The 25,484-nt window shown below is 40.3% G+C and overlaps 1 protein-coding gene across 1 annotated transcript; it reads left to right on the forward strand.

Annotated features, from left to right (window-relative positions):
* Positions 1-2,496: 2,496 nt before the first annotated feature.
* On the forward strand, positions 2,497-25,298 carry tram1 (translocation associated membrane protein 1). Its single transcript, XM_084325636.1, has 11 exons — positions 2,497-2,787; positions 4,120-4,183; positions 7,335-7,456; positions 8,254-8,370; positions 9,651-9,709; positions 12,061-12,145; positions 12,517-12,587; positions 14,911-15,015; positions 19,297-19,440; positions 22,437-22,588; positions 23,077-25,298. The coding sequence occupies exons 1-11, from the start codon at positions 2,662-2,664 to the stop codon at positions 23,145-23,147; spliced, it is 1,116 nt and encodes a 371-aa protein (XP_084181762.1). The 5' UTR covers positions 2,497-2,661; the 3' UTR covers positions 23,148-25,298.
* The last annotated feature ends 186 nt before the right edge of the window (positions 25,299-25,484 follow it).

The following is a 25,484-nucleotide window of genomic DNA, read 5'->3' on the forward strand; positions in this document are numbered from 1 at the left end:
TAGCTAAATGTTTAAATACTGAAGGAGGGTACTCCATGTTTAAATATGGAAGGAGGGTGGCTACATGCTTAAATGCAGAAGGAGGATACTCCAGGTTTAAATACAGAAGGAGTAGATTCCAGGTTTAAATACCGGAGTGGATTCCATGTTTAAATACAGAAGTGGATTCTATGTTTAAATACAGAAGTAGATGATTTACTAGATTTAAATACAGAAGTGGATGATTTACCAGATTCAAAATGCTTTAATTAAAACATTTTCTAGGCATGGACTTTGAACAGTCTGCCAATTGTGTAAAAATATCCCAGAAGAGATATGTGGAAAATATCCTGAAACATTTTGACATGCAATAGTGTAGAACAAGGGAAACACCATGTGATCAAAAACTAGACTACCAAGAGGATGCTCAGAGATTGACTGATGTAAAGATGTACAGAGAAGCTGTAGGTAGCCTCATTTATTTGACAACATGTACTCGCCCTGACCTATGTTTTGTAGTGAGTAAATTGTCACAGCATTTTGCTGACCCCACAGAGGAGCACTGGATTACAGCAAAACATGTTTTTCGTTATCTCAAAGGTACAGCAGATAAACAGCTTTGTTTCAGAAAGAGCAGCAAAGGCTTAGGGCTTAAAGCCTACAGTGATGCAGACTGGGCAGCAGACACCACAGACAGAAGAAGTACCACAGGGTATTGTGTGAGTTTGAACACAAACAGCTCACTGGTTTTGTGGAAAACAAAGAAGCAGCCCACAGTGGCACTATCAACTTGTGAAGCCGAATATATGGCTCTAGCTATGACAATACAGGAATGTATTTATCTAGAACAACTGCTCGAAGGGATGGATACCTATGTATATAAGAAGACTGTTGTTTATGAGGACAACCAGGGAACCATTGCGATTGCTAGAAACCCTGTGTGCCAACAGAGATGTAAACATGTCGATATAAAATATAATTTCATCAGATCTGTCATCAGAGAAGAAAGAATGACACAGATTTATTGTCCAACAGACGACATGGTAGCAGACGCTATGACGAAACCTGCTTCCAAACTGAAATTGAGAAGATTTGCAGAGGTCATGTTTTGTGTGTAAATATAGACTGTTATGTAGTATTGACTGCCATATTCTTTTTGATGCTCTGAACTGTATTATTTTCTTTGTAAAAAAAAATATTTTGAAGAAGTAGTACAGTGTACTAGACAACCATAAGTGGGGGTGTTAAAGTTAGAGGTTATATATGATTGCAAGTAACTGAGTAAGTAACTGTGTAACTGTCTAACTGTCTAACTGTATATAACTGATTCCACAAGAGGGCGCTATAGGCAGAGCTGTTAATGCTGCCGCCAGGTAGAGGGTATATAAGGAGGTGTTTGGCTCCCCCTCTGTCTCTTCCACCTTCGCTCTCATAAGAGAAGGATGTCTCATGTACTGCTGTGGAGCATGTGAACTAAACCATGCCGTTTATGGCTAAAGATAGAAACCATGCCTCATGAACATATTATTGTCGCCCCATAGCACTCTGTCAACACCCTCATATCCATATCTATGTCTATATCTATATTTATATCTATATCTATATCTATATACCATACCTACTCTTATTAGTTATACCACTGGCCAGTATGGCTTATGTTTATACTTGTATCACTGTACATAAGAATACTGTACATACATCAGATGAACATATTTACTCAGTAGCCTTGTTATTCCATTTAATCACATGTTACACTGTATATTACTGTATATATTATACACTGCATATTACACACCTGCCCTGTATATTGTTATGTACTTTCCTGTTACCTTGCAGTCTGGTTAGATGCCAACTTCTTTTCATTGTACTGTACTTGTGCTGTACGATGACAATACATTTTAATCTAATCAAATCTAATCTACTCTAATCTATTCATATATCATGGACAATTGCCTTCAACTCCTACAGGAGGTTATCAACCTTTGCTGTGTCAAGGACCAGGACCATATTGGTCTCCATTTGATAAGATTTTGTTTCATGCACCTCCATCTGAGATGCTTTTGGTGGAGGAAAGTGTAAAAATAGCCACTTGTATGGGCTCACTTCCATACCTGGAGAAGAGACACTGAGCAGGAACTCAAGACGAGGGGACTGGCGTGGAAACAGCTGGAGAGAGGATGGCTCAAGACAAGACAGACGGGGGTGGACACTTTTCATCAATGGCCTATGTTGTTCCGAAAGGAATAAAAGGCCTAAAAGTAAAGTAAAATGGGCTCACTTCTATAGTAAATGAAATAGTGAAAGTAAACTACTATTCCCCATTTTCTGGGAACCCCTAAAGAAGGCCCCCCCAGGTTGAGAAGCACTTGACATAATATACTCTTTATACTCCATACACGCAGGGGGCGACAAACGGCCCCGATCGGTGTTTTTTTACGTCTGTGCGTAAAAACGTCTTTTACGCAGCGCGTAACTCTCTGGCGCCTCCCACAAGAACAAGAGTGACACGCCATTCAATTGCTGACTGCCTGCTCCGTGGTGCTTGTGTGAGACACATAGGGGGAGCTTTGAGCTGTATTCTAGGACGGATCGACAACACAGAATACGTGGTAAAATACATTAGTATTCCTTTTCCCCACCGCGCCCCAGGGAAGTTGGGGTTTGGATCAATCAGGTCAGAAAATGGGTGTCCGAAAAAAGACCAACAACAAGAACCCGCCGGTGCTGAGCCATGAGTTTGTGATCCAGAACCATGCAGATATTGTTTCCTGTGTTGCTATGGTGTTCCTGCTCGGACTGATGTTTGAGGTGAGTCCAGACTAGTCCACATGTTGTGAATGGGTCTTCTCGTTGCAGATCATTATTGGACATGCTTGCTTGCTTGGCACACACCGAAGGGATCATCAGCCTTCTTGCAGAGAGATGATGCCGAATTCACACAACTCCCCATCTGGGTGAACTGACATGGCTGTCTCTGATGATCTATTCTGTTCATACTACTTCCTCTCTTCTTGTGTGATCGCAAAGTTTTCTGTCCACAACGGCCTTTTATGGTCTTTCGATATCGTTTATAATATGCATGAATATGTTTAGTGCATGAATGAAAGCATAACTGGGTCTCTCATCTTCCATCTGCCTGGTTTATTAGGATCAATAATATACTTCTACCACAACAGGCCTGGCGCTCCTCTGGACATACAACGCCAAAGTTATTTTGTGTGCAAATGTTTGTCGTGTGCGTAATTGCATGAATACCACAGGTCGGTTGTTGTTTTAGTGGAGGATCATGTAAAGCGTTACGCAGCTGCTACATTGTTGCAACACTCGACACACGGTTAGTTTGATGCGTAAAGATGTGTTACGTGGCACAATCACGCAGCGGCTCCGAGGGCTGTCATCGTAGTAAGTTGGTGTTTTTGGATTCAAAGATCATTGATAAAACCCCCCGTCCTATGACTTTAGATGATAAGACAGGGGATTCGTGTGTCCGTAATAGATATTGTGTTATTCCTTTAGCAGCAGGGCCCCAAGTCCACTCGAATGAATGTATTTTTTTTTATTATTTTTTTTTCCATTCAAGTGTATTTTTTACATCCTCACTGAGAATCTGCGCCCAGTGGCGTCTTTGAGGGTTTGACGCATCATGGGAAATGCAGTTTTCTTTTTTGTAGTCATCTAGCGACTTCAAATTATGATGCTTCTTCTAAGCTGATCTTTTATAGCATGACCTTAACTACCATACTACCCGATATGGCTTTATTTTCAACACGGGTCACGAGAATTACAATAGGCTAATTCAAATCGCACCCTTGATCATTTTCTGGATGGGTGCCAGGCATAATAATAATCAACAGGGGATCTTGAAGGGCCAAAATGCAAGGATCGGCATTTCAATATCTGTAACAAATGAAGCAACCATCACCAGATAGTGTTTGTTGTGTCATGCAAGAAGACTGTTGTGAACAAAATCATTAAGTTAATAAATATGTTTTCTTTTGCATGCACATAGCCAACATGGAATTTGTTCCACTTGTTGGTTTTAGAAGGCTATAGCTAGCACAATCACATACATGATTTTGGTGTGTCTTCAGACCTTGCATGTTTGATTATTCATAAACTTCCCCCTCTCTTTCTATATAGGTCACTTCAAAGGTTGCAGTGCTGTTCATAACTGTCCAATACAATGTCACCATCTCTGCAAACGGTAGGTCATGGCCTGTTACAATACAAATGTGTACACATGGTTTGACAATATAATATGTAGATAGGCTTACTGTTTGAATATGTAGACATTATGTAGCTTCTTATTCTTGTACATCAAAGTCTGTTTTTAGAGAAGTTGGTTTGCACTCTGTCGCCATCTTGATATATCAGGGACTAACAATACCCGACTCCTGTCTCTTTGAATGGCAAGTTGACCATTTCCAAGAATCTGTCAGACACATACTTGTTTCTCTTTCATATTTTGAAATCACGGGTAAAGTACTGACAAAACAGAATGTTGTTTGATTTGGTCAAAAGGGAGAATTTTGTGATTCCCCACATAGACCAGCTTCTACGCCTGCGCCATTCACTGCTTTCTGCCGCAGAGTCCTTAGTTACCATGGCAACCTTCTGCCAGAGTCATTAGTTACCATAGCAACCACTCCCTGTGTGATTCCCAGCGTTTTAGCAGATCATTATTAATTTTAGACGTCTTCAAAACTCACATTTCATCTCAAAATGCAGTAAATTAGAATTTCACTCTACTTCATTGAAATATTTAGTTTTGTAGCGTGTCGTTTTCATTGTCACCGCCACCTTTAGCGTTACAAAAAGCAGAACTATCACTGTGAGCCATCTCCTCGTCATAATAACACTTCTTCGTTTTTCGGTTCTCACACGGTTTCCGTGGCCCAACGCGACAGAAGAGGTTAGACAGAGATGTTACACACGCAGCAATCCCTTGGAGCCGTCTCCCTGGAAGCTTGTCATTTGGATTCTAGAGCTCTACTTATGTGGCCTCACACAATCCCATTTGAGAGCTCCCCCCCCCCCCCCCCCCCCCCCTCTTCAGAGCTATATTTAGTCCGTCTGATTTATAAAGTTCTCTCGTGGCAAGGTGGTGCTGCCGGGCAAATTTGGGCTAAGGTGTAATACAGGCCTCTCAATTCAACGTCCTGTTTATCTCAAGGTTAACATTTCCTTCGCCTGACTCCTGTTACAGTTAACCACAGTCTTGGAGGTACGACACTAGATGCTGAGGGGCCGTGCAGATAGCTGTGTAGATGTTAGTCAGGCTGCACATATTCTTATCTCGGAGACCTTATCACTGGCATATCACTGTAGTAACTCATTTACAGATTGGTAGAAAACAATAGCAATTGTCAAAGTAGCACCACTGCGAGGTCTCAGCAGTGAATGCGCACACACAGCTGTTCTTTGTTCTGTGTATGCATGCGTTGTGAATGTACATTTCTTCTCCATATTCGTGGATAAACGCGCAACATATCTTTTGTGCGGTTGCACGAGCCAGTTAGTGCAGAACGCACCGTAGCTGTTCAGAGACTTTCTGTGTGGCTCCCGGTTCTCACAGTGGGGTTCGGGGATGTCGGGGGGGGTCCCCAGTTAAATGGGGTAATAGTCGTTTCACTCATATTTTATTTGCTAGAAGTTAGCCCATTGAGAGAACGTATAAGAATGACTTTATTCATACCTTTCACTATCTCTCCACTATTATCTCCTGTTCTACCCAACAATACATATCTTCTCAGATGGGGGCCCCTGAGACAAACCCTTCTCAAACGGGGGTCCCTGGTCTATTACATATCAATCTGGGGTCCCTGGTCTATTGCATATAAATCTGGGGTCCTTGACATGAAAAAAAAGTTTTGAGAACAGCAGCTGTGAGGCAAAGTAATTTGTGAGAGATTATCTGTTATTGTTACCGATTGCTTAGCATGCAAGATTTGCTTATTGTTGCCCTAATTATTATAAAAAGAAGTTTCTCCACTTTTTCTCCTCCTTTTTAAATTTTTTTCTCCCATCCCAATTTAGCCATGCCAATTCTCCCCTCCCCTGTCTTGAACGTTGCTCGCATGTGCCCCCCACTGGCCGGTTGTAGGGAGGATAGAAGCCTTGCATCACATGTCCCCTCCGATACATGTGGAGGCAGCCAGTCACATCTTTTCACCTGCCAGCGCGGACTCTCATTTGGCGAGGAGTAACGTGTAGGAGGCTCACACTGCCAACGCCATTTTCCTCTCTCTGCTGTGCAGGCGCCCCAACCGACCTGTAGGAGTCGCTGTTTACAACGTCCAGATTACCACCCTTCGACTTCCCACCCGCTAACTCTGCCAATTAGTATGATGGCCGGCCCAAGCCGGAGGCAACGCCGACAGCCGGATTCGAACCCGGTGTCTCTTGCGTTGGTGACGAGCACAATGTCCGCTGCGCCACCCAGCCGCCCTGTTGCCCTAATTATTTAGCGTTGAAGCGTGTTCTCTTTCTGTCATCTGCTAGTGCGGAATAATGCACACAATCTTGCTAATGCTGAATACACACATAATATACTGTAGGGCTCTGCCTAATTATTCATGGTGTTTTACAAGCGACTGCATCACATTCTGTGTACTTAATCAATGAGGAACCTTTGAAAAAAACTGTCAAAGATACAGTAGCCTGTAGTAAATTTTTGATCTATGGATGTTTGTATGTCCCTTTTTTTTTTTTTTGGTAAATTTTCTAGGCCGTCTCAAACTCTGCTGTCTCTGCAAGACAATCCATGTGTACACTGACATTCCAAAATGCCCTGTATATGGTTTACATTTTAAAAGGCTGCTAATTATCCTTTATTAACAAGGAAATTCTAAATTAATAGAATATATTTTCAAATGGCTGCATATTTTGTTTATTATGTCTGTCAGTTAACTGGTCAGTTTAGCATTTGTTAGGTTGGATACTAGGGGTGTAACGATGCGACCTCACAACGATTAATTTCTATTACGATTCGATACATTTTCTATAAACTTTCTATCAGTTAATTCCCCAAAAAAAATTTGAATACACAAATGTGGCTGGGGGAACTGATTCACTCAGCATGAATGGACTAGGTCAATAAAAACAATACAAAAACAAAAATATTTAAATTGATTAATTTCAATTATAATCGATTCTAACATTTTCAAATCGATGCAGTTGAATCGTCACATTAGAATCGATGCATTTAGATTATCGATGCATTGTTACACCCCTATTGGATACACAAGTTTCAGCCGTTGTTGACATTGGGTGTCATGTTTGTGCTTTTTGGGTGTGTCTTGTGTGTTCGTTTGTGTTGTTTGGGTGTGTGTTTGTGTTGTGTGTGTGTGTCCCAGAGGGCCTAGAGGAGACTGCTGTGAACCACTTCCATCATGGTATCAAGGACCTGGCTACAGTCTTCTTCTATATGCTAGTGGCCATTATCATGCACGCCATCATTCAGGAGTATGTGTTGGATGTAAGTAGTGCACGCACACAATACAAACACAAACACACAAGACACACCCAAATGACACACCCAAACGACACAAACAAACACACAAGACACACCCAAACGACACAAACAAACAAACAAGACACCAAACATGCACAAACACGACAACACCCAATACATCAACAACGTACACGCACACATAATATACACAAATGTGAAATGTGAGGACATTACATAGACTTTACATTAATTCCTAACTAACCCTAACCATATCCCTGATACCAAAATAACTTGTCAAACATGTCCTCCTTTTGTCCTCAAACTCCCCCCCCCCCCCCCCCCCCCCCCCACACACACACACGCAAACACACACACACACACACCCCAGATTCCCATCACCCTCCAGAGATCTGCAGGGTTCGCACAAGGTCCTTGAAGTGCTTAATAAAGTGCTTGGTTTGTCAAAAAACAAGTCAAGGCCTGGCATTCCTTTAAAACAGCAAAACAAATTAACAAGGTGCTTAAAAAGTCCTTGCAATTAAAATCAACCATTCGCAATGAAAGTTTTGTTCATCCATGATAAAATAGTTCTGAATCAAGAAATATACTTTTTTTTATCTAAAGTGTAACTGATTGTCGGACATTGGTTTTAAGCCATACATATTGTATCCGATTTTCTTTTCAAGCATTTAAAAGTGAATTGTATCCTTTTTAAATGGAAAATAGTGCTTAGAAAAGTACTTGAAAGTCATTGAATTTCATTTTGCAACGTCTGTGGGAACCCTGGATCTGTGTTGTTCACTCCTCTTGTATTTGTGCAGAAGATCAACAGGAAGATGCATTTCTCCAAGACCAAACACAGCAAGTTCAATGAGTCCGGACAGCTCAGCGCCTTCTACCTGTTCTCCTTCGGCTGGGGGACCAGCATCCTGCTCTCTGTACGTACAGTAGCTCCAGTCACTGAGCTAGTATACTATCAAAAACAATGGCTGTGTCCCAACTCTCCATGATACATACTGTTTGTATGCAATTTTCACTATGTGATCTGTTGGTCTGCAAATAATGTGTTGTGTGGTGGAACCGGATCAATCAATTATATAATATAGTTCAGAATCAGAATCAGAAAGGTCTTTATTGCCAAGTAGTTTTCACATACAAGGATTTAGTTTTGTACGTTATCGGTGCGACATTAGCGGACAGACGTTAACAGACAGATAATACAATAAAGAGGTGGAGTAAATTAAAATGAAATATGAGCTAAGTTAAGCACAATAGAATAATGTAATTATGAAATTAATTATAGGCCAGGGCTGTACAACTGTACATAAGAGGTTGAATACAATTATTTGGGATATCAACTAAATTAAATATAGCACAATAGAATATAGTACAATTATAAGTAAAAAAAAAAATGGAGTAAGAATAGGCCAGGGCTGTACAACTGGGCAGATGTGGTCAATTATATACACTAATTAGAATGAGTAACAATGCGGTGGGCAAGTAATAGTCCAGTAGGTGTGCACATATAAATGTATTAGTAAAACACATGGGTCAAATACAAACCGAGAGATCAGTAAGCTTAGCTGAGAGGACTGTGCTCCCATTGACGCCACCAGAACCACCACACTGAGGGAGCTCAGGGGACCCACCCAGGCGTCTCGTAGGCTGTCCAGGGTGGAGGCTGCCTGGGGGAAGTGGGGCCGTTGTCCCTCCCAGGTGGGAGATTTGGGCTATTGTCTTGATCAGACAATGGGATGTTAAGATTATTCCACAGTATGCAACATAGATTTTGTACGAATTTTACACAAACATAAAAAGTTAACAAACTAGCTGGCATGCTATAGCATCATTTGTGTGTTGTTCTTTTGGGCGAAACTGACTGTATACCCTCTCATTATGAATGGAAAATGGGGGACCCTGACGTAAACAAGACGAAAGTCTTTCTCTGGTCTGCATCCCCTTAACAATTGTGTGTATTGAGCTGTACTGTTTACTGTACCCATTCTGCATCTGTTCATTAAAATGTTCAATCAAAACCTTCTAATTGCACAGCTAGTATGTTGTATATGTATAGTATGCACTATTTACTGAACAGTAAGCTCTGAACCTTTTGTAGTACGATGCACATACTTTTGTGAGTGTAGAACATGCAAGGAGGCACTCGGCGCACATGTTCCCATGCGTTCTTAGCTCAACGTATGATCTGTTCCCCTTCTAGGAGAACTTCCTGTCCAACCCTGTCAGCCTGTGGGAGGGATATCCCCATACTCTGATGCCGTGAGTATCCAGTATACACTAATGGAAACTGTAAAGCCATGTGTCTAGTAGAGGCCATGTGCTTTTATTCCACAGTCACAAAAATGTGTTGGCATTTTTTTTTAAATGGGCAACGGGCATACGCTTATAGAATAGAAATACTTTATTCATCCCGAGGGAAATTTGGCACTACAAATCGCTCACAGTAAACGGTAAACATTTAGGTAGACAAAACCAAAGGTTACAAATAAGAATAAAAATAAGCCTAAGAATAAAATACGGTCCGTGATATACATGTCCTATGTTATTCTAATATTAAATATACAGACATTTACAATAAGTGTTAAATTGTACTATGTCGGTTTAAAAGTAAAAGTAAAAGTCCAGGAAGATAGTACTGTCACCCTGTGCTCAGTGATGCAGTGAGGCACAGTGATGCATTATAAAGTCTGATGGCTGTCTGAATGAAGGACTTCCTGTGCCGTTCAGTGCTACATCTTGGGAGTCTTAGTCTAACACTGAACGTGCTCCTTCTGTCTAATATATATTATAGAACCACCCTTCTGTCCCCAGAATAGATTTAGTGGTTACTAAGGACAATACCAGTGTAATTTTAACTTCTCGTCATTACTGGAGATTGTCCCAGTGCTTTAAAGGAACACGCCAACATTATGGGATGCACTTACCGTCTTCTCCAGAGTCAGACAAGAAGATGGATACCAATTTCCTCTCTGTGCGGTCAGTAGAAAGCTATCCGGCTATACTAGCTTGCAATGAATGAAAGCGGATACGGACTACTAGCCTAGCTGTTGGACAAAAACACCTCTCCCAGAGTTTTAAGCTAGCGGTCCATATCCGCTTCCATTCATTTGTGCTAAGCTAGGCTAGCCTGCAGCCGGATAGCTTTCTACTGAACGCACAGAGAGGAAACTGGTATCTATCTTCTTGTCTGACTCTGGAGAAGCGCATTTCCCATAATGTTGGTGTGTTCCTTTAACCCTTTCACTACCACACTACAGAAGGTTAACCTTTCACTACCACACTACAGACTGTTAACCTTTCACTACCACACTACAGAAGGTTAACCTTTCACTACCACACTACAGAAGGTTAACCTTTCACTACCACACTACAGACGGTTAACTTTTCACTACCACACTACAGACACTTAACCTTTCACTACCTGAGATCTACCAAAACATACACTTTTTATACACCTATGAACATGAATTTCTTAACGACAGGGACGATGGTGATGGTGAGCTGTCAAAATTAGATTCAAGATATTTATTAGTCACATACAGACACAAGACATGTAGTGAAATGAAGGTGGCCATGCCCGCCTTGATTGTGCAAGAAAATACAAATAATAATAGAATAAAATAGAATAGATAATAGATAGACATGACAAAAGGTACTAAGATAAAAATACAATACAATGCTAAGCTTACAAATTGAAGGTAATGAGTCCTATATACACTACTATACAATATGCTATACAATATACACTTATGCTATATGTAACTATACTCACTATACTATACAAAAACATACAGTTATGTTTTTTTAAAGTGACCTTTGCTTTTTCCTAAAGTGACCTGTAGTGTGTTTGTGTGTGTGTGTGTGTTAGGGCTGTCCCCGACTAAGTATTTGGATGGTGGACTAGGATTGGCCAAAATTTGCCGTTAGTCGACTATTGGTCGACACATTTTTTATTTTTATTTTTTTATCATTCCATTTGGGCTGTGGGGGGTGCTTAATGTCTGAAGGAGTCGACTGAAGCATGCAATTGGTTCACTGATGGATACATCTTGATATTTGTCTAGTCTAGTGTGTTCATTAGATGGGTGAAATCCTCTTTCAGTGCCTCTGTGCCTGTTTTTGTAGGCAGTTAGCCTCTGGTATGCGTGCCATTAGTGTTAGCCACGCTTCTAGGCCTCTTTTCTTTTGAAAAGAATGATTTAAAAAAATATATATATTATATTCGACTAAGGGGTTGGCCAGTCGACTACGGCTCCTTTTGACCGATTAGTCGACTAATCGATTAATAGGGGTCAGCCCTAGTGTGTGTGTTCATGTGTGCTTGTGTGTGGAGTGTGTGTTGTTGTCTCCCCTGCTCCGTCTCCTTCTCACCATTCCTACTGTCTCGATTTAAAGAAGAAATAAAATAAAATCACTAATCTTCTCCAGCGAGGAGCCGTTGTGGTAATTTGCCTTTTTAAGCTCAGATTTGCATAGGCGTTCAGAATGGCACGTGTGTTGGACTGTGTGGTCACGTTTGGCATGTATCGTATGGAACCTGAGAGTTTAACCAAAGTGGCTAATCTAGCAAAAACGGCTTGTTTTGAAATGTTTTATATTTTATTATTTAGATTCCAGATGAAATTCTACTACATTTGTCAGCTGGGCTACTGGTTACATGCTCTGCCAGAACTCTACTTCCAGAAGACTAAGAAGGTGGGTGTGCAGAAGAGGTGCGTGTCTGTGTGTGTCTGTGTGCGTGTGCGTGCGTGTCTGTGTGCGTGTGTGTGCGTGTGCGTGCGTGTCTGTGTGCGTGTTAGCTGCGGATCCAACTCATTAGAATACAAGGATGACATGGCCTCCATTTTTACCTCAGGGCCATTTCCTATTTGACTTCCTTGTTTACATTTGCATTGTTTCACAGATCCATATGCAGACTTTTACTCTTGACTGACTCTTTACTGCTTGTACCGCTCCGTAATAATAAAAACAGACAATAGAAGAGAGAGTATATACACACATTTTGTACCATCATAAATATTTAGATCAGGATTTTGGCCTCACATGCTTTGTCTTTTGCTGTTTAGGAGGATATTCCACGCCAGCTTGTGTACATCTCCCTATACCTGGTCCACATCGCAGGCGCCTACGTTCTGAAGTAAGAACTGTGTGGAGTAGCAGGGCACACATCATATATAATAATAATAATAATAATAATAATAATAATAATAATAATAATAATAATAATAATAATAATAATAATAATAATAATAATAATAATAATAATAAACTTTATTTATATAGCACCTTTCATACAGAAACTGCAGCTCAAAGGGCTTCACAACAGAAAAAGACAGGCCATACAGGCCCAGGGCGCTATCTATTCTAAAGGCTGCCAGCTGCCAGGCCAAAAATAAGAACGTATGGGGTAATTTAAGGAAAAAGTGTGAATTTTAAATTATTTTATAAAAAGAATAAAGGTTTTAAAATGTTGGGTACCCTCCTCCTTATATTCTGCCTCAAGATAAAATAACATAAAAAGGGATACAACTTTAATATTATTTTGTAATGGAATTACACAGTACTTTCTTGATTTGGCTTTATGAAAGAACCAAGATTGAACAGTGGTTGTGTGTCAAAGTGGCGTAGCGTATATGTATGAAGTTGGCTGCTAATGTGTGATTAATAGGGGTGGAAATCTTTGGGAATCTCACAATTAAATTTCGTTTCTTGGGGTCACAAGTTTGATTAAAAATTAGGGATGTCCGATATTATCGGCCTACCGATATTGGCATTAAAATGTGATATTGGAAATTATCGGTATCTGTTTAAATTTTTTTATTTTTTTTTATTTTTTACATTTATTTAACCTTTATTTACCCAGGCAAGCAAGTAAGAACAAATTCTGATTATTATTATTTTTTTTACCTGAAATTATTCCGTTTTTTGGGGGGGGGGAACCCTGCATATATCGGTATCGGAAATTAAGAGTTGGACAATATCGGTATATCGGTATCGGTAAAAAAGCCAATATCGAACATCCCTATTTAAAATGTATTCTCAATTCAGCTAGATTAACCGCTATTATTACATGGCGTTTTAACATTCGCCGAAATGCTTGATTGTGATTGGTCAATAGCGCTCGTCAGAGGTCCGTTATTACTCTATAACGGACCTCTGCCGAGCAATAATGACCGCTGTGCGCAGCTGGACCAATCAAGCCCACTGACATCAGTGCAATCAGACACACCTGCTGGCTGCTGGCGAAGCTGCCGGCAATGACAGCGGAGCCGCGATGACAGCGGGAGCGACAGAACAGAACTGCGCATTTGATCTCGTCTTGTCGATGTTGTAAAATGAATTACCGTACTTTTCGCACTATAAGCCGCACCTGACTATAAGCCGCAGCAGCTAAATTGAATGATGTGTACATATATAAGCCGCACTGGACTATAAGCCGCAGGTGTTTTAATGTTTAATTACCATATGTAATTAGCATTGGGACACAATACTGTCGGACAAATAACAAGAATTAACTCATTTACAAGTTGTATTAAGTTGAGCAAATAAGGGAACAGATAAATAACATTTCAATGCAGTCAAAAAAGCAATATTTAGATTTTAACATTTTCGGGTTTGGTCATGTCGAGTCACATATAAGCCGCACCGTTATATAAGCCGCAGGGTCGAAAAATGGGGAAAAAACGTGCGGCTTATAGTCCGAAATTTACGGTAGGTATATTGTTAGTAAGTTAGCCATGTAATAAGCGGGATAATGTATAGCCTATACTCGGTCATTGTCGCAAAATAATTGACCTTCACTGACGTTTAAAACACCTCGGCGAGGCGCCTCTGTATTTTAAACTCCGCGTCGGTCAATTATTTTGCGACAATGACCGAGTATACATTATCCCTTACTTAACCTTCATGTTACAAAGCTTGTATATTATTGTCTTATCTCCTGGCTAATCTAGGCAGTCTGTTGGCTTTAGCAAGCTAATGATTTATAGTTTTAAGGTCATGAAAAGGTTCAAGCCATATAACATTTTTTCTTTTTTTATAATTGTAATTTGCTAATCGATTTTTAGAATCTTGATTCTGGATTTTCTTTTTTCTTTTATCACCGATGTTAATGAGGACAGAATGCTACAGTAGGAGGGAGTGCTGTGGGGACTGGATTGGTCCCGGTGAGGGGACCTGTTTAAAATTTGATGAAGGGCATCTGCCTTTTCCAAGCTGAAACTTTAGCTTCAGATCGTCTGTGACATGTTAAATCTTTCCTTTCCGTGTTGCTCGACCTTGAAGAACAACTTACAAGCGGGTGGGGGGGGGGGGGGGGGGGGGGGGGGGGGTTCTAGGCAGTCAGAAACACAGCCCAAGGCTCTGCCAGGGCTCTAGCTATATCTTGTCTCCTGTCTCCTGTCTGCTGTCTCCAGACGACGTGTGTGAATAATATCTCTCTCCTCTCGTCTGTGTTTCAGTCTGAACCGTCTGGGTCTGGTCCTGCTGGTACTGCACTACTTTGTGGAGGTACTCTTCCACGTGTCCCGGCTCGTCTATTTCAGCAACGAGACCAGGCAGACTGGGTGAGTTCTCACTTTCTCTGGGTTTTAAAGTTAAGGACCTCAGACCTTTCACAGGGGTCCTCGCTTGTCGGTCAAGCCACAAAGTGTGAGGTTTCCTGTAAGGATATGGTTATGGTGTGCGTGGTGTGTGTATATGTATAATATATTAGTGCTGTCAATAGATACAAAAAAATTAACTAATTAATCTCACAAATTTCTGTAATTAATCTAGATTAAAAATTGCATTTTTCTACATAAGACCGAAGCTTGTAACAGATATTTACTTGAGTAAAATCGTGGAATTAATATAAAATCAACACAAAGAAAGTATATTTAGATTCAAAGACTATTTGAATAGCTTTCTTTGAATACAGTTTCTCTCCTGTGAAATACAAATGTTCAACAAAACCATCAACATTGACTCAGCTAGACCTCTTTCTTATATTTGCGGCGCTAAGATTGATGATTTTTCACTCCATAGATTAATCTAGATTAATTTATTTTAATGCTTTAAATAATTTAAATTAATCTCAAATTAAAGCATTCATTTTGACAGCCCTAGTGTGTATATATATATATATATATATATATATTCGGGTACGTGTTGGCAGGCGCAGGGTTAATGATGGTGTCCCAGTCAGATGACTGGTCTGGTTTGAGGACACAGACAGAGTTCCACTTTAACCACTTGCAGTTTCAAGTTTCTTTATTAGTTGTCATACAGAAGTACAGAATACTTTTATACAAAATGCTTCTTTCTGTTACGCTCCAGAGACTGTGCTAGACAAAAATAGATAAGTATAAAATAAAATAAGTATAGCAAGTATAAAATAGAAGTCAAGTACGTAGACACAAGTGTTCAGTATGTACATATGTACAATGTTCAATGCAGACTAGAAGTAACTGAGTTACCATACAATATACTATACAGTGCAAAGCAGAAATGGGATGAGGTACAATTTACAGTAAGGCGTAATGAGGTATGGGTTGTAGTGCAAATTCTTTACCAATAAATATAAAGTGTGTTTAGGTGTTCTAAAGTGTGTAAAGTGGGTGCTGCAGTGAGTTGTTTGTTTAAAGTGAGTGTGTGTGTGTGTGTGTGTGTGGCGAATAGGCAAAAATGGATACTTAATGAATCGACAAACAGGAAATCAATTAATGTAAATAATCTGAAGGATCTCTCAATCTTGCAAAATAATGCAAATAATATTCATAGACAAAGTAAATAGCCTTTCAATTTCTCTCTTTCACTGATTCACGTGTACTTTTTGTATCATGCTAAATGTATCCTTAATTCATCATAGTCATGGGAACATCATATCACAATACTGTAACATTCAGTATGTTCCAGTCGATCATTAAATACAGCATTATCAGTCCTCAAAGAAGAGCAGAGCTCCGGGCCATGAGGCCACAGCCTTGGGGTGACGTCACCGTTAGACCCCACAGCTTCTCAGACAAAGGAATTACTTGTCATTATAAACAGCACTCTAACAATCCAGTGAATGGTGGAGTTTCTTAAAGCGGTCGTGATGTCATGTGAGGAGTCCCACAATGCAACGCTGCACAGAGTTGTTGTTCTGCGGTGGGAGGCTGTAATATGGATGCCCTCTATATCCATGACCCCCGTTCTCTCAGTCCAGAGGCTGATTGTGGGAAGGTACGACGAGAAGTCCAGTTTGATCGTTTATCATTTTGTCTTGTGTTGTAAATGCAGCGCACCTTTCTTTCATCACAGCGCTGCGCCCCTCCCCCCAAACAGTAGCTTCAGCTCGTGTTGAGAGGGAGGAGGGAGGAGCCACGGCGTGTCTCTCCAGTTATTTTGAAACGTCTTTGGTAACTTGTAGAAGATGACAGAAAGACGGCCTTTGGTTGAGAAGAAGGGTAAAACAGATTCAACCGTTGTCATATGATGTTCTCAAATCAATGAGTAATCATGTTTAATAATCGTGATTTCAATCAAAAATAATCGGATTATGATTTTTGCTATAATCAAGCAGCCCTAGATAATGGGATCAGAGTGCCGTTCCCGATGGCCATTGAGCATCCGCTCTCTGTCAGGACCACGCATCACAGCTTTTCTACAATTGTGACAAATCTACAAAGTTCTGTCTTTGCAGCTTGGCCAACAAATGGCAACATGTTTCACTGTCTGTGGAAAACGGATACTATTTTTAAAACAGCGGTTCTTATTGATCTCATCTCTGTCCCTCTATATATGGTTTCATACTTCTAAATTTTTATGATATTTGTGATATTCTCTACTAACAAAATGACACAATGACATAAGCTCATTGGCTCATTGTTTAATTATAATCACCTGTTGTTTTATTGCATTCACCTGTTGCCTACCAAGATGTCTGTGGTGGTTATGTAATGGAATACTATTAATAGTTAAATAGTTAAAATAATTTAAGATATTTATATATAGTAAAATTAGTGTTGGTCATCTCCTTGTGTATATTAATTCATTCATTATTTCAAACCTTTATTTAAAAACTCTGAAAAGCACTGATGATGACCCTTATTTCCAAGGATGCAGATCATACAACGAATAATAATAAATACATAAAAACAAAAGGAAAACACAATAAAAAAATAAAGATAAGTGAGCGTAATCAATAAAAACGATCAATTAAATTATGAAAACAATTACAAATAGCAGGTGGAAGATTTAAAATCATGTCTAAGTTAACCCTTTCACTGCCGGTGAACCCTTTCACTGCCGGTTAACAGTCTGTAGTGGTAGTGAAAGGGTTAACAATCTGTTGTGTGGCAGTGACAGGGTTAACAGTCTGTCGTGTGGCAGTGAAAGGGTTAACCTCCTGTATTGTCGCAGTGAAATGGTTAACAGTCTGTCGTGTGGCAGTGAAAGGGTTAACCTCCTGTATTGTCGCAGTGAAAGGGTTAACCATTTGGTAGTGTGGTAGTGAAAGGGTTATGTGTGTGTTGCAGGTTCACCATATGGGCGGTCCTGTTTGTCCCCGGGAGGCTGCTCACTCTGTCCCTGTCTGTCCTGTCCGCCTGAATACTTTTGCCAACGGATTTCCAGTTCCACGTTCGAGTTCTGCGCTCTGATTGGCCACTGACGTTTCTGGTCGCGCCAATCGTGTGACGGCAAGTTCTGCCACCGGTTAAGCTTAGGCACTCTTTCGAAGTTGGTTAAGGTTCGAGTTTGTCTTAGAGCAGGACAATAGAACACCTGCCCTGATTCCAAACTCTAACCTTAACTAACTTACTAACTAACCTTAACCTTAAAGGATAACTCCACTATTTTGGGAAATTAGCTTATTTAACATCTTCCCTGGAGTTAGACAAGAAGATGCATACCTTTTTTGTCTCTGTGCGTGCATTTTAGCTTTGGGAATAGATGCTCCGTTAGCATAGCTTAGCTTCATCACTGGAAGTGAGGCAGGACAGTAGCCTTACAGTGCCTTACAGTGTATTGCAAGGTCTGACATTGACCAAACTTGATATGCATGACCTTGGTGGGCTCTAGGTCAACTCCTGAAAAGGGGGTCAATGTCAGACTTTGCAATCAAAAGTTAGGGGGCTAATAACCCTTGCCATAATTTCAGTGCGCCCCTAACTTTTGATTGCAAGGTCTGACATTGACCCCCTTTTCAGGAGTTGACCTAGAGCCCACCAAGGTCATGCATATCAAGTTTGGTCAATGTCAGACCTTGCAATACACTGTAAGGCACTGTAAGGCTACTGTCCTGCCTCACTTCCAGTGATGAAGCTAAGCTATGCTAACGGAGCATCTATTCCCAAAGCTAAAATGCATGCACAGAGACAAAAAAGGTATGCATCTTCTTGTCTAACTCCAGGGAAGATGTTAAATAAGCAAATTTCCCAAAATAGTGGAGTTATCCTTTAACTAAGCTTAACCAGTGATAAACTAGGCGTTAGGTAGTTTGCTGCTGTTCGAGGCGGAAATGGGCGCGTCACGCGATTGGGCGCACATGTCGCATGACCAGAAACGTCAGTGGCCAATCATATCGCACCAGAAACGTCAGTGGCCAATCAGATCGCAGAACGTGGAACTGGAAACCCGTTGGTAAAAGAATAGACGCGTCCTGTCCCCAGGTTCACCATATGGGCGGTCCTGTTTGTCCTCGGCAGGCTGCTCACTCTGTCCCTGTCTGTCCTGTCCCCAGGTTCACCATATGGGCGGTCCTGTTTGTCCTCGGCAGGCTGCTCACTCTGTCCCTGTCTGTCCTGTCCCCAGGTTCACCATATGGGCGGTCCTGTTTGTCCTCTGCAGGCTGCTCACTCTGTCCCTGTCTGTCCTGTCCCCAGGTTCACCATATGGGCGGTCCTGTTTGTCCTCGGCAGGCTGCTCACTCTGTCCCTGTCCGTCCTCACCGTGGGCTTCGGCCTCGCCACGGCTGAGCAGACGGGCCTGGATTTGGCTGCAGGGAACTTCAACGTGCTGTTTGTTCGGTAAGTGTGTGTTTAAAATAAAAAGCAACGGTTTGTGTTTATTGGAAGGACGTTAAGGGTTAGTAATTGATCTTTTATATGGGCATTGGAGACTAATTCTATTTGGTTTGGATGGCTATGAGCAACACAACTTTTATCAAGTCTTTTATTATATTCCCGGTATATATTCGGTATTGAATATCGGAGATATTATGGATTTACTCCAACCGCAGCAGACTTTTCGTGTTATTAATAACTTGAATAGCTTTCAGTTGAATCTTAAAAAAAAATGCGATGCACATTATGAACCCTGGAGGAAGAAGCCTATCTATTTTGGTGACCCCATGACCTTTCCTGTAGCGCTACCATCGGGCCAAACATTCATATGCTACTTGTGAACATGATAACTTAAAATAGCCATCATAATTTTTTTTTCTAATTTGTGGTACACATTCAGTACCCCTATACGATGAACTCTATTCATTTTGGTGACCCCATGGACTTTCCTCTAGTGTCACCATCAGGTGAAACTTTACATTTTAGAATAAGTGTATCTCAAATACCTTTCGATCTAATCTTCGAAAGTTTCCGGTGCACATTCATGACAAGAGGAAGAACCCTATTGCTTTTGGTGACCCCATGACCTTTCCTCTAGAGCAGTGGTTCTCAACTGGTCTAGCCTTGGGACCCAACATTTTCCTTAGTCATTAAGTCGTGACCCACATTTTTGAACCACTATGATTTATTTCAATTTTCTTTTTGTTACAGTAATACACAATCTTTCATGCACTGTTAAAAACATGAAATAAACACAAAAAAGTGCAACAAAAGTGCAACTAGGGCTAAAAACCCAATGAAATATAATAATAATAATAATAATAATAATAATAATAATAATAATAATAATAATAATAATAATAATAATAATAATAATAATAATAATAATAATAATAATAATATAATAATAATAATAATAATAATAAATAATATGCTTCTTAGCTTTTTCTTAGCTTAACATAACAGACCTACAGTAAGTTTGGGGGAACTAATGGGATAACTGGGGTTGCAACAAAAGTGTAACTAGGGCTAAAAACACAATGAAATATAATAATAATAATAATAATAATAATAATAATAATAATAATAATAATAATAAATAATATATCCTTCTTAGCAGACTTCTTAGCTTAACATCCCAGGGAACCAATGGGATAACTGGGGATGTTTGCTCCTGACAAGAGTCTCAAAGTCTGGGGTGATGGTAGACAAAGCAACTCTGAGGTCATGCTCAATGTCCAATCTGTTCCTCTGCTTTGTCTTCAGCTGGACCAGAGCTGAGAAGCCACTTTCACAAAGATAGGTAGTGCAAAAATATATATAAAAATAAATATTAAATAAAATAAAAATTCTTTTTACTTTTTTATTTTATTAATTTATTTTTAACACACATCCGCGACCCACTCAAAATGGCCCCGCCACCCACCAGTTGAGAAACACACCGCCATCAGGCCAAAACGTCAAATTAGTGTATTTCCTGATCCGATTTCCACCAAACATGACAAATATATTTTCCTTACCATAGCAAGGAGGCCTATGGAGTTTCTCATAATTCTCATGAAACCAAAAACATTAACTACTTCTCAACAGCTAAAATTATGGTATGGTCACAAAAGGTAGATTGTAAGGCTGAGACGATATGCCATTTGGAAGAATCGATAAATCGGGACAAAATTATCGATAAATATAGATATTTTTATTAGTATTATTATTATATATTTATTTACACATATATATATATATTTTTTTTAACATTTTTTTATTTATTATTTAAACAACAAATGTATGTTTATTTTCCAGCAATTATTTGTTGTTGCCGCCATCTTTAGTGTTACATATTTCCCCATTCAAAACGACCACAGTGATCCTTCTCATTTTACAGTCGGTGGTCTCTGGATGTGATGGAGGAGTGCACTGCATATTGAATGCACAGTGCAGAGTTGCAATTCAACTGAATTTACATGAAATGGGGATATTTTAACTAAAAACATGCCACAAGACCTAGTATTTTAGTATAGTATAAAGTATTTAATAATAAATAATAATAAAAAACATGTGCAAAAAAATCGATAAGTGATGCCACTTTCACGCAGTTAACGATAATTATCGATAAGTGGTCTGAGCCTTAGTGGATTGAGAATTCTGGGCGTTTGTGGGATAAAGCCGCTGTTGGCCACTGGCGCCTCATGTCTAGTTTGTATCTGATGCAGTAAAAGAGACACTGGAAACCATTACATTTATCTAGCTAAACCAGTAGTAGGGCTGGGTAATATATCAATATGTATTGTGTATCATCTATCGGCGTCTAAATTAATGTAAAAAAGAAGAGTCAAATATTAAGTGAGATTTCTTACAAAAGTCATTTCTTAATGATTTGAGAATGTGAATTGAAAATGACTCTGTTTGACTTCACACTTCCTATTACCATGCAGTATTATTTTCTGTACCTAAGCAGATATTGTGACATACAGTATCAAACCTTTATTTATTTTCAAAAAGACGATTGTGAGGTCATCCTCATTTTCAATGTCATCGACACTTTACAGACATTTCAATGCACACATTTCTACAATATAACAATAATAAATATGAATAACTATCTATATAGTACTTTTTTTTCCCCCACACATGGACCGCAGTCCAGAGTGCCCCACAGCAATTAGTATACAATTAACATAGGCATAAAATCAGCACACAATTGACAGAATACAAAACAATGCATAAATTGCAGACATAAGAATAGGTATAAAAGTAGTGCAATGTAAACATGCAGACTTAAGAATAGGCATACAATAAGTACAATGTCGCTCAAAGGCACAGTCAGTCCCCCAGTATTGATAATGGGGGGGGGGGGGAGCCATTCTATTTCCCATGATATGTCCCTTATTGCCCTGCTGTAGTCAGCGTTGTTGATGTGTACTGTTGCCCTGAGTGTTCCCTCCTCTGCTCTTCTCTGATAGGATCACGGTACTGGCTGCTATCTGCATCACTCAAGCCTTTATGATGTGGAAATTCATCAACTTCCAGCTGCGGCGGTGGAGAGAGCATGCTCACGCCCAGGCACTGAAGAGGAAACCAGCTCCACCCAAGAGCAAGACGAAGAAGGACAAAGGTGAGGATGGAGAGTAATCACTCGATCCGTTTACCAAAGAATCGACCCTTCCTCAGAACATTGTGCATAGGGGCTGGGAGGTACAGCGATTTATATTGAGGTAAACTGTCATGGAGCCACGCGAAGGTATGGATTCTACACCGCCGACACATATATATATATATATATATATATATATATACCGGTACACAAATCGTAACATTTGTAAGTTAATTAACTTAATTTTAGGTTAGTTAAAAAAGGTACTTGCACGAACGTCTAAACGCAACAAATTGTATTAGAATATACCATTTAAAATTAAAAAGCACCATGACTATTGCAAAATACTATGATTTGCAGGGGGGGGGGGGGGAGAGAGCGAATGCTGTCAAAAATAAGAAATGATTGTTCTCTTTAGCCATGGGAACAGCGTTTTGAACCGCGACTTCATCATTTACAACACAGTCATCCCAATGGTTCCCATTCTGACCTGTTGTCTTGTTTTTCAGCCAACGGCGTAAACGGTGTAAGTTCTAACGGAGCTGATTCGCCAAGAGCGAAGAAAGAGAAGTCATCGTAAACACCCCCCCTTTTGGACCCTTCCTTATCTCTCCACCTTTCAAAGACCCCCGTCCCCCCCCACGCCTCCCTGGCTGTATGGAGCCAACCAGTCCCCCACGCCTCCCTGGCTGTATGGAGCCAACCAGTCCCCCACGCCTCTGGCTGTATGGAGCCAACCAGTCCCCCATGCCTCCCTGGCTGTATGGAGCCAACCAGTCCCCCATGCCTCCCTGGCTGTATGGAGCCAACCAGTCCTCCAGCTCTCAACAACTATATGCATCTTCAGCTCCCAGAGGACTGACTTTCCCAGCTGGACTTCAAGGGCCAGAATGCATTTAGCTTTACTTGCTTGTTGCCAGTTGTCCCGGCATGCTTTGATTTCAGAATCATTGCCGTGCTGGTGCCGTTACAGGAAACAAAAAAAAAGAAGAAAGAAAACGAATTAAGAAAAAATTATATAAAAAGAAAATACCTTTATTTAAAAAAGAAAAAAAGTGCCTATTGATACCATTTGTTTTGTACAGGGTGTGCGGTTTCAACTTCAGGAATGATGACGTCAGTGTTTTGATGTTTGTCCCCCCCCCGGTCGGGTCATTTCACGCTCTTTTCTTACATACTGTAAATTCCAGATTGTATTTTGTTTTGTTTCTTTCTTTTTTTTTTTCACTTTCGCTATTTCATTCAAATATTTATGATGGCAGGTTTAGGATCCCCCCTCTGTGACCATCTCTTCTGAGACATTTATTTCCATATTCTATGCTGGTAGTTTTATATTATTTTCACCTTCCATCACTTCTCCCAATCGCTCCACAACCTGTTGCACACGATCTCAGGCTCTCATCTTTTTAGAGCATTTGGCAGGAGAGGGATTTATAGTAAAGACAAAACATTTGGAGAAGCGACACAGGGCCCCATTTTAAATACCTTGGATGGAACATACGTTTTGTTATGTAAACTGACCCATACAGAAGATATAGGCGGAATTTACTGTACATACAAGGATACGTTTCCCCTACATGGGCAGAGTAGTAAGTAGATGATACTCAAGGAGAAAAGAGGATGTAACATCTTTCACCATAATTGGCTAAATCAAAGCCCATATTATGAACCCTTTCAGGTGTATGTTTTTAACGTTTTCTCAGAACTCTACCTTGGAATTCTAAAACATCATGGCTTTCAGTGGCCAGTAGACGTTGTGACATCGTGGCTTTCGGTGGCCAGTAGACGTTGTGACATCGTGGCTTTCGGTGGCTACACTGGCCAGTAGACATTGTGACGTTGTGGCTTTCGGTGGCCAGTAGACGTTGTGACATCGTGGCTTTCGGTGGCCAGTAGACGTTGTGACATCATGGCTTTTGGTGGCTACACTGGCCAGTAGACATTGTGACGTTGTGGCTTTCGGTGGCCAGTAGACGTTGTGACGTTGTGGCTTTCGGTGGCCAGTAGACGTTGTGACATCATGGCTTTCGGTGGCCAGTAGACGTTGTGACATCATGGCTTTCGGTGGCCAGTAGACGTTGTGACATCATGGCTTTCAGTGGCCAGTAGACGTTGTGACATTGTCGTCGGAATGGTCGATTCGCAAAGAAAATGTGTAATCGCACACGCGAGGTCACCTGAAAGGGTTAAGTGAGTGATGGGAAGGCTGGAATGACCTGATGTGAAATGTTTGGGAGCTCGGCGCAGCGTGTTGCAGTGAAATCGCATATTGAATTTCTTCCAGTTGTGAAATCACAGAGTGGATTTCATCCAGTTGTGTCTCGGAACGCCACAAAAACCACTGAGTCTGCCTTGTGTTTTACTTTTACTGTCGATCATGTGAAGAAGACAAAGATCTCTGTGGAAAAGTATCCATTTTGTGAGGTTTATTTTCAGTACTTGTCTTTGTACTATAATGGTCCAAAAATGTACTTTCGATCTAAGAGGAATGATTTGTTTGGCCTTGCATATTATCCCTTGAAAATGTCCACAATAATATAATTTGTTGGAGAAAGAAAGACATGGACTGGGAATGAATGAACCCTATTTTGCCTTGTGTTTTTTTTGTCCCCATCACTGAGCTGCCAAACGAGAGCCTTTAGCATGATTGAGCATTTTAGGCTAAACAGTATATCGTGTGGTCTTTACTTTCCATTTTCACCTGTTGCCATTAAAATAATTGACACAGACACTGAAGTGTATTGATCTCTGATGTCCTATTTATAGAACAGATAGTTTAGGACAGTGGTCCTCAACCTTTTTGGGTTTGCAACCCCTTGACTCAAAATAATGAAAGCTATTTAACTTAACTAATGATTGGAGGAGGGCTTTAGACATCAAATATCCATTATTTCATGTGAAAAAAGTAACTAACAGA

Source organism: Notolepis coatsorum (genome assembly GCF_963971535.1).
Source record: "Notolepis coatsorum genome assembly, chromosome: 12".
In the NCBI taxonomy this organism is placed as follows: Eukaryota; Metazoa; Chordata; class Actinopteri; order Aulopiformes; family Paralepididae; genus Notolepis; species Notolepis coatsorum.